At 41.5% G+C, this 16,210-nt stretch overlaps 1 protein-coding gene across 1 annotated transcript in view; it reads left to right on the top strand.

Annotated features, from left to right (window-relative positions):
* Positions 1-16,210, top strand: part of FOCAD (focadhesin) — a 1,210,644-nt gene that overhangs the window by 792,453 nt on the left and 401,981 nt on the right. Inside the window, exon 26 of the mRNA XM_078675948.1 lies at positions 8,966-9,007. Coding sequence (XP_078532074.1) covers positions 8,966-9,007 — 42 coding nt within the window. The remainder of the gene's footprint in view (positions 1-8,965; positions 9,008-16,210) is intronic.

Below are 16,210 nucleotides of genomic sequence, written 5' to 3'. Positions count from 1 at the left end.
ATGGGAACAGTCCAGTCCGAACTGCCAAGCCATGTCTTCCCTGGACTGGAAACAAGCATCCTGGGACCGGTTTCGGATTCATAATCCTCATCAGCCAGGCTATCTTGAATCCAGTGGCCAAGTGAGCAAGGGACTCACGTCTGAGCATACCCTGCCACACTTAGGGCGAACAAAGCGAAACAAAAGGGGATGATGGACGGAGCGTTTGAGCAAATCAAACACTCACCCCCAGTCAACTGATCTGGGTTTAATCCATCACCATTCTTTAGCTCACTCGGCCACCCCAGTTCAGACATGGCTATATGCAAATCAGTCTGACCCTATGCCTCATGGGAACAGTCCAGCCCGAACTGCCAAGCCATGGCTTCCCTGGACCGGAAACAAGCATCCTGGGACCGGTTTCGGATTCATAATCCTCATCAGCCAGGCTATCTTGAATCCAGTGGCCAAGTGAGCAAGGGACTCACGTCTGAGCATACCCTGCCATACTTAGGGCGAACAAAGCGATACAAAAGGGGATGATGGACGGAGCGTTTGAGCAAATCAAACACTCACCCCCAGTCAACTGATCTGGGTTTAATCCATCACCATTCTTTAGTTCACTCGGCCACCCCAGTTCAGACATGGCTATATGCAAATCAGTTTGACCCTATGCCTCATGGGAACAGTCCAGCCCGAACTGCCAAGCCATGTCTTCCCTGGACCGGAAACAAGCATCCTGGGACCGGTTTCGGATTCATAATCCTCATCAGCCAGGCTATCTTGAATCCAGTGGCCAAGTGAGCAAGGGACTCATGTCTGAGCATACCCTGCCACACTTAGGGCGAACAAAGCGATACAAAAGGGGATGATGGACGGAGGAGCGTTTGAGCAAATCAAACACTCACCCCCAGTCAACTGATCTGGGTTTAATCCACAACCATTCTTTAGCTCACTCGGCCACCCCAGTTCAGACATGGCTATATGCAAATCAGTCTGACCCTATGCCTCATGGGAACAGTCCAGCCCGAACTGCCAAGCCATGTCTTCCCTGGCCCGGAAACAAGCATCCTGGGACCGGTTTCAGATTCATAATCCTCATCAGCCAGGCTATCTTGAATCCAGTGGCCAAGTGAGCAAGGGACTCACGTCTGAGCATACCCTGCCACACTTAGGGCGAACAAAGCGATACAAAAGGGGATGATGGACGGAGCGTTTGAGCAAATCAAACACTCACCCCCAGTCAACTGATCTGGGTTTAATCCATCACCATTCTTTAGCTCACTCGGCCACCCCAGTTCAAACATGGCTATATGCAAATCAGTCTGACCCTATGCCTCATGGGAACAGTCCAGCCCGAACTGCCAAGCCATGTCTTCCCTGGACCGGAAACAAGCATCCTGGGTCCGGTTTCGGATTCATAATCCTCATCAGCCAGGCTATCTTGAATCCAGTGGCCAAGTGAGCAAGGGACTCACGTCTGAGCATACCCTGCCACACTTAGGGCGAACAAAGCGATACAAAAGGGGATGATGGACGGAGCGTTTGAGCAAATCAAACACTCACCCCCAGTCAACTGATCTGGGTTTAAACCATCACCATTCTTTAGCTCACTCGGCCACCCCAGTTCAGACATGGCTATATGCAAATCAGTCTGACCCTATGCCTCATGGGAACAGTCCAGCCCGAACTGCCAAGCCATGTCTTCCCTGGACCGGAAACAAGCATCCTGGGACCGGTTTCGGATTCATAATCCTCATCAGCCAGGCTATCTTGAATCCAGTGGCCAAGTGAGCAAGGGACTCACGTCTGAGCATACCCTGCCACACTTAGGGCGAACAAAGCGATACAAAAGGGGATGATGGACGGAGCGTTTGAGCAAATCAAACACTCACCCCCAGTCAACTGATCTGGGTTTAATCCATCACCATTCTTTAGCTCACTCGGCCACCCCAGTTCAGACATGGCTATATGCAAATCAGTCTGACCCTATGCCTCATGGGAACAGTCCAGCCTGAACTGCCAAGCCATGTCTTCCCTGGACCGGAAACAAGCATCCTGGGACCGGTTTCGGATTCATAATCCTCATCAGCCAGGCTATCTTGAATCCAGTGGCCAAGTGAGCAAGGGACTCACGTCTGAGCATACCCTGCCACACTTAGGGCGAACAAAGCGATACAAAAGGGGATGATGGACGGAGCGTTTGAGCAAATCAAACACTCACCCCCAGTCAACTGATCTGGGTTTAATCCATCACCATTCTTTAGCTCACTCGGCCACCCCAGTTCAGACATGGCTATATGCAAATCAGTCTGACCCTATGCCTCATGGGAACAGTCCAGCCCGAACTGCCAAGCCATGTCTTCCCTGGACCGGAAACAAGCATCCTGGTGCAGGTTCTCACAAACAACACAGTCGCCATATGGTACAGCAGCAAACATGGCGGAGTTGGGTCCAGGGTGTTGTGCCAAGAGATGCTGCACCTCTGGAGTTTACTGGAGCACCAGGGCATTTCCATGATTGTGAACCACATGATGAGATCTTCAAACACCAGGACGGGCAAGCTTAGCCAGCGACGCCTGGCAATTAATTTGGTCCTGATATTCCTCATAGGCACCCCTTTCGAACCAGGGCATAGGTACTTGTGTCTTTGGACTCTCAAAACTGTCTTCCTCACCATGATCACTTCAGCTCATCTCATGATTAAGCTCCAGGCTCTATCGGTACATCCGCCGACACCACGTTTTTCCTGGACTAGTATTAAGGACCAAGACGCCCTTTGGCAAAAGTTGTGACTCCTTTTCACTTTGGGCAGCCCGTAACCCTACTAACGTTCTTTGCTCCGCCTCATCTCTTGAAAGAAGATAAGAGACTCCAGTCTGGACCCCAAAAGAGTCTTAAGCTTTTACATCGATCACACCAAAGACCATTGGGTGGACAGTCAACATTGTTTGTCATCATTCGGTAGGGCAAAAAAAAGGTAAGGCAGTGCAGTAAAAGACTTTGTCAAGGTGAATAAGCCTCTGCATTAAAATCTGCTGCCCATTGTTCTGGAACCAGTCTCTGAAAAGTATGAGAGCTCACCCTACCAGGGCAAAGGCTGCTACCACTGCTTTTAAATTCAGGCTGCAATGTGGATGTCAATGCACATGTTCATGAAACTGCCAGCCAAGTCTGACAACATTTTAGCCTCCACAGACCCTCCACTTTAGGGAGGTACCGCTTTGTTATTTATTCTGAAGGTGAGGAATCTGTGGTTAGAAGTAATATTCAGAAGAACAAATTACTTAGCTTTGGTAATGCTCTTTCTGTTCAAAATTCTATCTAATTTCAGATTCTCAATGTCCTTCCACTTTCACATCCTGGGAAATTGCCTTTTTTATCATCTTAAGATTCCCATAGTCGAGATCTGCACACTGGTTCCCCAATCATTTTTTGCTCGGTGTCTGAGGAGGTTGATAGCGTGGCCTTTTTTCTCATCTCAAAAAGGTCACAAATTAGAAAACTTCATGTTTGTTCCTCGAGTCATTTTTAGGTCTCTCTGATCTAACGCGTATGCGTTGATCTGCGAGAGTTTTGTAAGGGACTTTTAAAAATGCTCCCAAACTCTGCAGGCGGATCAGGCACAGTGCATGTGCGCCAGGCGCACGCACCATTTGTCCGCCTGCAGCATTGGGAGCAATTTCGCGGCCACTTTGATGTTCTCAGTGAGCCGCGTGGCCACTGAGAACATCAAAGCGGCCGCTAAATGCTCACCATTTGCCTCTTAGTCTCCCTTGTAGTTCATGACAGTCTGTAGCTTGCTATTTTTTTATTGCCAAAACCCCGTTCATCAGCCTACAATCTCCTGCCTTGCGCGCTTGCCCAACTGCTTCAGGACTGTGAGGCTTCTTCGTTTGCCCACCGAGGGTACCTCCAGACACCCGGCCAGCACCAGAGCTGACGTGCTGTCTTGTGAACAGACTTTGTGGCTTTATTAACTCTCATTGTTAAAGCTGTTTTTATGTAGCCACCATCTAATCCCTACATTTCCCTTCTCCGCCTGAAAAATTGCAACCATCGTTAGGGACAGTGCAGCTTGCCTGTAAAAGACACACCCTGAAGAACATAAAGACCCCCCTGCTTGTCACTCGTGGTATAGGCTCACACGGGGAAAATTATGTGATAAATCCTGGGAACATGTTTTCCCATTCCTCCTCTTCCTGTGGTGCGGCACTTGTACTGATTCGTCACTAGATGTCACAATAGCAGCATAAGTGCAGAAAAATACATTTTTGTTTTGTTTTAACCAATAACCTGAAACTCTAATAATAACACGTCATTTAACAACCCGGTATTCACCAGTGGGAGGCCGCGGGTGAATGACGTGAAGAAATGTGCACGCACCGAGCGGCTGCACTCCTCGTGCACATTCGCGATGCTGTATACTGCAGGCATTACCGCGGCTCATTCTCTCCCGAGACTCGGAGAAGCGAGGCCGCATTAGAAGGTGTGTGACATCCACACACACAAGCATAGCGCGATCCTTCAACCTTTGTAATAATCGTAGTAAAGTTTTAATCCATCGCCATTAGTAGGCTAGTGCAACACATGGGCCAAGGGCGATTCCCTTACATCCTTTTCAATAAGCGCAGTGAGGTTATAAAAGACGTACTTCCCTTATGGCTTTCTTTCTGTAAATTACTCTTCTGACACTCAGAGGCCATTTTTTAAATTTTTTACTAACAGGAGTTGCCAGCTCAGTCAGTCTGCCTTTTCTTTCCAATCCCGCTCACGCCCCAACCTCAATAACTAAGTGCGATGTTTGTACTGTACACGAGTGTACCCGTCTTCTCACGTTTTTAGTATTTTTTTTAGAACTGTCTGCATCAATGATAGCACGCAAGATCCACAGTTTAAACAAGATGCACAATCTCAGCTAATAGAATTAGTTAAATTATGTGTTTTCACTTGTCTCCTGGGGCACTTCACTTCAGTAACTGTTTATAAGTAATCAGTTCCCTCAGAGCTCTGCCAACGCACCTCGATTGATAACCTCAAAATGTTACCGTATTGGGATTGCTATGCTCCGCCAATGCACCTCACTAATGGCTCCTGCTGTTTATATGCTAGGACCGCACACTGGTCATAGAAAGAAATTCACGTTGGTGCTTACACTAGACTCTACACCGTCTGGGAATTTCATTCTGGCTCTGGAAAATCTATACTGCACCCTTTCTAAGGATGAACATTTATGCACACTCCACCTCACTGCTGATCAATAATGCAGATCACACTTTACATGAATCCAGTTGAGTGGATACAGCCGTGAAGAATTCCTTCTGCAAACTTGCAATCCAACCAAACGACACCCAGGTTAGAATGTACTCAGATGATGTGTCCAGGCCCTGCTCCCTAGAAAAGTAAGTTGAAGGATATGTTCACTACCTTAATGTTCTTTCCCAAACCCACCTCTGCGCTTCAAGACCGGGATTTTGTGGGCCTACCGTGTGTAATGAAAGGACCCATATCTGCAAAAATGTCTGTGAAGTTTCAGCATGTGTTTATCTATCTATCTATCTATCTATCGCCCTCACTCTATCTATCGCCCTCACTCTATCTATCGCCCTCACTCTATCTATCTATCTATCGCCCTCCCTCTATCTATCTAGCTATCTATCTATCTATCGCCCTCACACTATCTATCTATCGCCCTCATTCTATCTATCTATCTATCTAATGCCCTCACTCTATCTATCGCCCATTCTCTATCTATCTATCTATCTATCTATCTATCTATCTATCTATCTATCTATCTATCTATCTATCTATCTCCCTCACTCTATCTATCTATCGCCCTCACTCTATCTATCGCCCTCTACCTATCTATCTATCTATCTAATGCCCTCACTCTATCTATCGCCATCACTCTATCTAACTCTCGCCATCACTCTATCTATATATCTATCGCCCTCACTCTATCTATCTATCTATCTATCGCCCTTACTCTATCTATCTATCGCCTCACTCTATCTATCAATCTATCAGCCTCACTCTATCTATCTATCCATCTATCTATCTATCGCCCTCACTCTATCTATTGCCCTCACTCTATCTATCTATCCATCGCCCTCACTCTATCTATCAATCGCCCTCACTCTATCTATTGCCCTCACTCTATCTATCGCCCTCACTCTATTGCCCTCACTGTATCTATCTATCTATCTATCTATCTATCTATCTATCTATCACCCTCACTCTATCTATATATCTATCGCCCTCACTCTATCTATCTATCTATCGCCCTTACTCTATCTATCTATCGCCTCACTCTATCTATCTATCGCCTCACTCTATCTATCAATCTATCAGCCTCACTCTATCTATCTATCCATCTATCTATCTATCGCCCTCACTCTATCTATTGCCCTCACTCTATCTATCTATCCATCGCCCTCACTCTATCTATCAATCGCCCTCACTCTATCTATTGCCCTCACTCTATCTATCGCCCTCACTCTATTGCCCTCACTGTATCTATCTATCTATCTATCTATCTATCTATCTATCTATCTATCTATCACCCTCACTCTATCTATCTATCTATCGCCCTCACTCTCGCCCTCACTCTATCTATCTATCTATCTATCTATCTATCTATTGCCCTCACTCTATCGCCCTCACTCTATCTATCTAATGCCCTCACTCTATCAATCTCCCTCACTCTATCTATCTATTGCCCTCACTCTATCTATCTATCAATCTACCACCACAAGTCTAAGTCACGTAAATACAACACATATTGCCTTACAAATGCTATAGGTGTCACATTTGCTAAAGTTAAAACTATTGGCATTGTACATGACAAAGCTATTAATTTCGCTATTTTCAAAACCAACATATAAATAAAACAATTGTCATTTACAATACCAATAGCTCAAACTTTCCTAATGCGAGACCTATTGCATTGCAAATGCTTGTTTGCTCTGTGTCTGAGGGCGTGGACAGAATCAAGCATGAAACTGATGTTGGTATGCAGGGGTGGCGCTTTTATGTAGCCCTACGCAGTCACTTCTGGGGCGGAACGAGCCCACGTGCAACAGCAAGGTGCCATTTGGTGCTGTATTGTAGCACTTTTGTGAAAATGTCCGTGTCCATTCTGGCACTTGTGGGATATTCTAAAAGTGAGGAATCTGCAGTTATATAAAGTATTCACCAGAAAGAGCATTACCAAAGCTAAGTCACTTATTCATTTGTGACACAGAAGGTAAGTGTGTTACAGAAGGTAACAGACTTGTTCATTTGTGCCAGAGACAGAAAGGGCAGACAGGGGGCCAGCGGAAAGGAATATCAAAGTGCAGTTGGCAATAGAAAATGAAAGAAAATAGAAAGGAAAGAGAGCAGAGAAGCAAGAGTTGTATATGAGTCTTTCTCCTCCTCCCATTTAAAAAGATCAGGGTAAAAAAATTATAACTCAGAAAAATAAGAAACTAAATGAAAGGATGAATGGATATTTGAATAGTGACACCAATATAAAATGCACCAATATTTTCAAATATCTTTTCTCCTGCAAACAAACAAAAAAACAGTTCATTGCAGTAGACAGCAGTAGCACTTTTCTATATGAATGAACTCCATTGCAAGGTACAGAATCAGTACTGGAGGCCCACAGTTTATTAACCTGGTGCTGTCTTCAATTCAGTACTTCATTACTTCAAATTGGGCTCTGCCAAAATGTCTATTTAGTGCTAATAATATTTGGAATGACACTGCAAATAAAGCATACTATCTCCCAGCTCCAACCCTCCAGTCGTATTCCTTAGTTCAAATACCGGTTATCTTAATCAAAGATCTGTGTTCCAATTTAGTGGCTTGTGGGACAAACCTCATTAAACTGTCCTTTTCCCGGGTTCTTCCCAGATTGTTTGAATTAGGACATATCTATCCTATCCTAAAATAAACTTTATGACCTCCATCCAGTTTCCTGCCTCTCCTACATCACACACGTTTCCAAAAGTTGTGATAATAAACAACTAAAACAGTTTGTCAGTGATAATAACCTTCCAGAAGACCTTCAAGCGGGTTTTATTGCTGGTGTCAGCTCTGAAACAGCTGTTCTACATACCATTGCCAATAACTGAAACTTCCTTGGGTTTTTGTATGTTTATATGTTGTTGAATTGGTTTGACTCCTACATCACTAACCATTTGCAGCAGATTTAAATGAGTACCACGTTTTCCAAGCCTGTCCCTCCTCCGCAATGAGACCCATGAGGCTCTATATTAGCACCTGTTCTAATTAAGCTGAACATTGAATCCCTGTGAACTTCTAAAGGTGTCTTGATTTTTATATCACCAATACCCTGATGACCCCCAGCTCATCCTAAAGGGCAAGGCTGACATTTGTCAGCGCAGCACAGTAGAGTTGTATACAACTTGAAACTGTGGACTGGGTGAGGCACAATTCTGCCAATTTGGCAAAATTCTTTTCAAGCACTGTAGGAGGCCATGTGTCTTTGGGCCTTATATAAATCATTTATACGTACATACATTCTTTTGTAAGGACCTGAATGTGAACACCTTAGGTTAACACCATGTGATTGATTATTGGGTATGGTCTTGCTTCTGGTTCTATTTCTTTCTGCAACTATGTTGCTAGATAAACTTGTTGTGAAAATAGATTTCTAGAACTACTTTGTGTGAGTGAAGGACACACACAGCACTCTTTGATTTTCATTACCTGTAAAATAGTCTCTGAAGAATCCACTATCAAGGCAAGAGTTGCATCATCATGGCAAGAGTTGTTGCTGTCTTCAGAAGTAGAGCTAAAATGTATCCTATATGCCTTATAGCCAGATACAGCCTTTTTCTTATACCAGTTTCCTAGTAAAATCTTCTGAATGTTCTACAGATGCAAAGAATTCTTGGACCACCTAGCATACAAGATAACACAACACCATACGTAAATTGCACCTAATGTATTTTACCATTTCTTCTATGTTCTGCAGGGTCAGAGATGTTCTCACTGATGTCATCAAGTCTGCCTCCAAGTAAGTAAGAACTGCTTTATCTAATGGTTGCAGGGAGTTAGGGGGGGAGGGTGTAGGGCCTGCCCAAAATGTCTCTATATGTTAGTTCCGTGATTTGCCGTTATTCCTCTTGTTTCATATAGCCCCTTTACCTCTTTCACCCACCTTTATTTCACACAAACAGTAAACGGCAACCTTGGGAATTTTGTACACATTTCTACAAAGATTTCAGTTAATTTGAAGTGAACTGAATTTATGTCAACCTTTCTTTAACTTCTAAGCCCCTAGTTCGAAGTCATGGTGTACAAATCCTGAAAGCAGAGCAACAGATAGTTATATTAAAGGCTGAGACTCATAATGAACATAAAATTCGTCTGAAGATTACCATCATTGTATTGGTTTGATTGGAATATAATACATTTTAAGATGTTCCGCTGCAAAGGTGATTCTAGGTTGAACGTGTACAACAGTGGTGCCTCTTGTTGATGCTAGTCTTCTGGGTAAAAGGGAGCTATGCTGTAGTCTGTCCTGGTTGTGATAAGGAGCACACATAAGCTAAAGAACCACTGATCAAAATGAATGAATGTGAATGCGATATCCAAGGTAAAACAATTAGCTAGCTGCAAGATTATCTCTTTATCTCTAGAACCATAGTTATTAGCTAGTATCACAGTAAGAGTGTTCAATCCTGGATCATATGGAGATCATACTCCGTTTAGATTGGTTGGGCACCAGCCTTCTGTAAATATACCAGATCCTTTAGACCATAACATGAGCTAACCTTCCATGTGCCAAGTTTTTTAAGAGTGAGCACACCAACTCCACCAAATTAAAGGAACTTTGTTTGCTTTTCAAAAACATGTTCTTATTTCTCTGACATAGACTCCTCACCATTAGCAATCCCCAGATTGCAGTACCTACATTTATGATCGCTATTTCGAGAAAGCTCCATTTTTGAAACAGCAATTAACCAATGGTTAACATAGGTTGACAGACGAGGTAGTTGATAAGGGTGGTGGCTATGAGATGGTGTATGTCTTTGGTTAATTTTTATTTGTAAACAGGGAGCCATCAATGGTATTGGAGCAGTTGGGTGCCTGGTTAATTGGAAGGGTTCTGATATCAACACTTAGAATTATTGGTCCTTTCAGAAATGTCCATAATGCTCCTGTCATGTCCTCCGTTATGTTTTCTTTTGCAGCTTTTATTCTTTTAAGTTTAAAGAAGAACTTTATTAAACAGAATAGCAAATTGCAATAAATAAATAAGATACAATGTGAAATTTAGAGTACATTGCAATTATAAAATGTAGAGACTATAAAAGAGAAAGAGGAGAAAAGAAAGAAAGAGAGAAAAGGGAGAAAGAAAGAAAGAAAGAAACAACAAAGGAAGGGAGAAAAGAAAGGAAAGGGACTCAGCAGGTAAAGTATAATATTCATAGTAAAAGTGTAACAGTAGTAGACACATGCAAATTTTCCATAGAATAGTACATTAGATTAAAGATAAATCAACATGTACAAGAAACCATTTTAAGCAAGAAACAACTTTAAGCAATAAACATATCAAGGGGGTTTGGGAATTTCCTCAATACGAGGGGAATGTAACCTGGCGGATTGAGCTGATGAGTTAAAAAAATTAGTAATGGGTAACCATAATAAATCGCGCTTAATAGCAAGTGCAACAGGATAAACATATGCTCTGTCTAGTCTATGATTAAAACAAACAGCATACCACCAAGCCTGGAAAGAAATGAGTGATGTATCTTTCCAAGATCTGGTAATCTGCTGAAATGCCACTGCTAGGAGAAGGTCAATGATAGAGGTATTAAAGTGGGAGGGGGACCATATATCAGAAAGACTACCTAGAAAAATGTGTGTAAGAGAAAAGGGGAATTGAGAGAGAAAGATAGTGTTAATTTGTTGCCATACTTTAGACCAAAAAATATGAACCACAGGGCAAAAGAAAAGCATGTGTTTAAGGTCTGCCTTTGATTCCGAGCAGGACCAACAAGACGAAGGGATCGAGGAATCTTTGGTGTGCAGTCTAGGGTGATGAGAAGTCGATTATAAATAAAAAATAAAGTTTGAGTAGTATTAGCTGCTCTAGAAGACCTTCTTACTTTATTCCAAATATCATGCCATAAAGAAACAGAAAAAGATTCTCCCAAATCAAGCTCCCAATCGCGCTCCACTTTTGACTTCTCTCTATCAAGAGGGGATTCATGTAACTTTTTATAAATTTGTGAAGCTGAGGAAGTAGATAATAAAAAGGGCAAAGTGAGAGGAGAAGAAGGATTCTGGGTAATTGATAATGAAAGAGAATCATAGCTTGTCTGAACTGCGGCACTTAACAAAACATAATTGGGAAGAAAAGAAGGGGGAGGAGAAAAACGAGATTGAAGGGTAGAAAAGGAAAGACATGTACCCTCAAGAAGGAGTAGATGCACCCAAACAAGGCCATAAGCATGCCAATCTTTCCAGAAAAAAGTTCTATTTTTGATTTTAATAAGAGGATTATACCAAATGGGAAATTGTAAAAATCGAGTACGATCATCAAGTTTATCCAGAAACAGGGGAAGAAAAAGTTTCCTGGAATTTTTGAGAATAGGTGAAGACATCGTCTGCGGAGCACGAGACAATAAAACAAATTCTTTAAAGGAGAAGGGTTGAAAAAAGGAGGATTCAATGTCAACCCATATTGGAGTGGAGGTATCGTCTGAGACTAAATCTGACAAAAGAGAAACCGAATGAGAGAGAAAAAAGGAAGTGTGATAGGAAGAAAAATCCGGAATATTGACTCCTCCCAAGAGTTTGGGGCGTTTAAGTTTGGAAAAAGACATTCTGGCTTTTTTATTTTGCCATAAAAAACGAGATAAAATAGAATAAATATTTTTATAACATGATTTTGGAATATTAACAGGAAGATTAGAAAGGAAAAATAAAATTATGGGAACTAGCATCATTTTGATGGAGTCCAGCCTACCCCACCAAGAAAGGAATAAAGGATGCCACCTTGTCGTAGAATCTATTAAAGTAGTTTGTAGATGTTTAATATTAAGAGCAACGGTATCTTTAACTGAGGAGGTGAACCAGAGACCTAAATATTTGATTTTGGAAGGGCTCCGATGAAAAGAGGAAATTAAAAAATCAGCATGAAAACAGAATTTATTGTGGGGAAGAATTTCACATTTATCAACATTCAGTTTATAACCTGATACAACTGCAAAGTTAGAAACTTCCGAAAGAAAAGCAGGAACAGAAGTCTGAGGATTAGAAATGAAAAGGAGAATATCATCAGCGTAGGCAGGAAGCTTTACCTGCCTCTCACCATAAGAGAAGCCAGTGATATCATTATTCATCCTAATTTTTGTCAAGAATGGTTCTAAAGCAAGAATGAATAGAAGGGGTGAAAGAGGCCACCCTTGAAGAACCCCTCGAAATAAGGGGATGGAAGAAGATACGAGACCATTTGCAAAAATAAAAGATCTAGGAAAAGAATATAATAAGGAGATATAAGACCGAAATCGTGAACCAAAACCAAACCATTTAAGAGAGGACAATAGGAAAGACCAATTAACTCTATCAAATGCCTTTTCTGCATCTAGTGCGATAGCAGCTAAGGAATGGGCAGAAGTTTGAGACTTACTAAGGACATTGAAGAAAAGTCTAGTGTTATCCGAAAGATGACGTCCTTTGATAAAACCACATTGTTCTCTACCAATCAGTTGGGGCAGAATTTTATCCAAACGTAAAGCTAGAATTTTTGCAAAGATCTTATAGTCCAGATCAATTAAAGAGATAGGCCTGTAATTCTTACATAGAGTATGATCTTTGTTATCCATGGGAAGAAGACAAATCAAAGCCTCCTGAAAAGAACCCTCAGAATTCTGAGAAGCTATAAAGAAGGAGAATAACTGATGAAGTTTAGGAACAAGGAAATTGGGAAAATGTTGATAAAATTCAATGGAAAAGCCATCCGGGCCAGGTGCTTTACCTTTTTTAAGAACACAAATAGCCTCCAAAATGTCCGTAGAATCAATATCTTTATCTAAAGAGGAAAAATCTACATCAGATACAAGGGGAGAGGGAATGGAAGACAAGTAACGATCAATGTCAGAAGACAAAGGAGGAGACTCCGGAGTGTAAAGAGTTTGATAAAACTTAGTAAATTCCGTTAAAATATCTTCATCTTTATGAAGGATAGTGTTGGAAGAGGAAACAATCGAATCAATCTCCATTCGCTCCTTCCTAACTTTGAGATAATTAGCGAGCATATTACCAGCTTTGTTTTGTGAAGACTAATGGCACTAGACTTAAGTGAAATTAGATTGGCAGAATCAGTAGATACTTTATTGAAAGAAAGTTTTGCAGCGATAAGGTTATTGAGATCAGATTGTGATTTAGTTGAATAATATAAATGTTCCAATTGTTTAATTTGAGATGTGAGCATGGACAAGGAACTAGTGGCTAAATGTCGCTTTTTTGCAACATAGGAAATAATGAAGTCTCTAGAAGCAGCTTTAAAAGTGTCCCAAATCAATTGAGGTGATGTGTGGGGTGATTAATTTTCTGTAAAAAAGACGGAGGCAAAGTTAAGAGCAGTGGAAAAAGAATTGTCTACAAGAAGGGAATTATTGAACCTCCAACTCTTGGTACCTTTACTAGGGGGAAGTAAATCAAGGTGAAGAGAGATTGGAGCATGATCCGATATTAAGATGGACCCTATATCCGAAGATGTAATGTGTTGAGTCAAGGCTTTGGAAATAAACAAATAATCTATACGGGATTGAGAGGAATGGACAGGGGAAAAGTAAGAGTATTCTTGTAAGGTAGGATTACAAAGTCTCCATGAATCAACTAAGGATCTTTGAGATAAAGTAGAAGTGAATTGAGTATGCATTGAGGAGGGAGAGTATCTGGAATTACATTTTCGGTCTAGGAAAGGGTCCATAACCAAATTACAGTCCCCACCTAAAATAAAATAATCATCTGTGAATTGCATTGTAGAAGAAAAGATTTGAGGCCAAAACAGTTTATCTTGTATAGTAGGTGCATATACATTAAAAACAGTTAATGGAATTTTGTTAACTAACAACGACACAACAACCCATCTGCCCTCCACGTCGTTATCCTGCTTGAGAAGTTGAACATTCAAACTGGCAAAGAATAGCGATACCATTACGTTTTCCCGACCAAGGAGATGCAAAGACATGACCCACCCAATTACGACGTAGCTTGGCAATCTCAACATCTTTGATATGAATCTCCAATAGTAATACTATGTCTCCTTTCAAATGTGCTAAATGGGAAAGAACACGCTGTCTCTTGATAGGAGAGCCCAAACCCTTAACATTCCAAGAAATTACATTAATTGACTTTCAAAACTCTAAGCAGTAAATAAAATGTGAATTACAGTCACTATAAAACTAACAATGAATAATGATTGGAAAAAATGCGAGCAAAGTATCAAAAATATTGAAGGATATGAAAGAGAACACAAGAAAGATAAAACATGGATGAGATATATAAAGAACAGAGAAATATGAAAAATTATAATGGTATAGAAAAAGGAAAAATATAAGGAAAGAAAACATATGATCTAGATACAAAAAATACAAAATGAAGGTGCAGAAGAGGACCATGGAATCCAAAAGTACCAGAGAAAGATAAAAGAAGAATAAGCACGGATAAAGAAAAGAGGAGAGCTGAGGAAGAGATGGAGAAAAAATAGAGAAAGGAGATAAAAGGAGGGAAAAATTAAAACAAAAGTTAATGACAAAAAGACATACCGTAGAAAAACAAGAGAACTGGGGATGGAGGAACTATATAAGGAAGGAAGCACAACGGATCAGGGACTCCACGGAAACGCGGCAAGGGGAAAAGAACCACCAGGCAGAACTTGAAGAATGAGTGAAGACATCTGAGGGACCACAAGACCAGCATCTAAAAAAGTATAAAAAGAAAGACGGAGGTCAAATAAACTTCAGACAAAAACATAACACCTTGTATGAAACATCAAAAATCAGGATGGAATGAAACATCATGACAAGCCAATGCAAAAATACACAGTAGAACAGGCGTTAATTAAGCATGACGTATGTCCATAGAATCGGCATTACAGGAATCCAGGAAACGTTGTAGAAGAGCAGGATCCTCATAGGTTGTCGTCTTGTTATTGTAGGTGACCTTAAAGAGGCAGGGAGGAAACAAACCGTAGCGGGCATTCAAAGCCCGTAAAGCTAGTCTCATGTCCAAAAATTTCTTACGCAGATCCGCTGTAGCCTTAGCATAGTCTTGAGCAAAGTAAAGAGTAGAGCCATTATGAGAAATCTTCTTTTTCTGCTTGGCTGCTTGAAGTACTCGAAGAAGGTCTGTATACTCCAGAAAGTAAAGAATTACGCCTCTGGGTTTTGCAAAAGAAGTAGAAGCTGATGGGCGAGATGCAGGACCCAGAAGATGTCCTCGTTGGATGTTTAAGGGAGGAAGCGCTTGAAGGTCAAGAAGAGTGACAAGGAAAGATTGGAAAAAAGCGGTTGGATTTGATCCTTCAAGATTTCCGGCAAGGCCGTAAATACGTAGATTATTACGTCTGTTCCGATTTTCCAAATTTTCAACTTGCTGTTTGAGAGAAGTGACCTCCTTGCGCAATGTAGGAACCTGGTCAATGACTGGCTGAGATGAACCCTCAAGAACCTCAACCCTCGGCTGTGTGTGAGACCATTTATCCTCAAGACTCTGGAGACGGGAATTAGTCTCTGACATATAAGGTTTGAGAGCCCGAATCTCCTCCAGTATAAGCTTCATTGATATAGTCGTTGACATATTGGTCGGAGAAGGAGGATTGGCTTTGACCCTCTTTCCAGAACTAGATGTTGTAGATGAGGAAACAGATTTAGGAGACTGCTTTGAAGAAGGGCGAGAAATAGAAGTAGAATAACCTTAAAGAGCACTGTTATCGGATGTTCAATCGTCCAATGAGTCCTGTAAAACACTGAAAGGATTGACGTCTTCTAAGGATACACCAGGAACAGTGCGTTGCTGAGGAGCAATATTACGAGTGGAGCGTGATGTCGCCATTGAGAAGTGAAACAGGTGCGACAAAAAATCACCTGTAGGAAAAGTCTATGAAGTGACAGGAAATGCAGCACAAAAGTGATTAGTTCTTCAATAATAGTAGGCAAAAATGAAAATAGACTGTAAATGGTGCCAGGAAAGGATCACACTG

The sequence above is a fragment of the Lissotriton helveticus genome, chromosome 2_1 (assembly GCF_964261635.1).
Source record: "Lissotriton helveticus chromosome 2_1, aLisHel1.1, whole genome shotgun sequence".
Classification (NCBI taxonomy): Eukaryota; Metazoa; Chordata; class Amphibia; order Caudata; family Salamandridae; genus Lissotriton; species Lissotriton helveticus.
The sequence above is the reverse complement of the archived record's forward strand: the minus strand, read 5'-3'. Positions and strand labels throughout refer to the sequence as shown.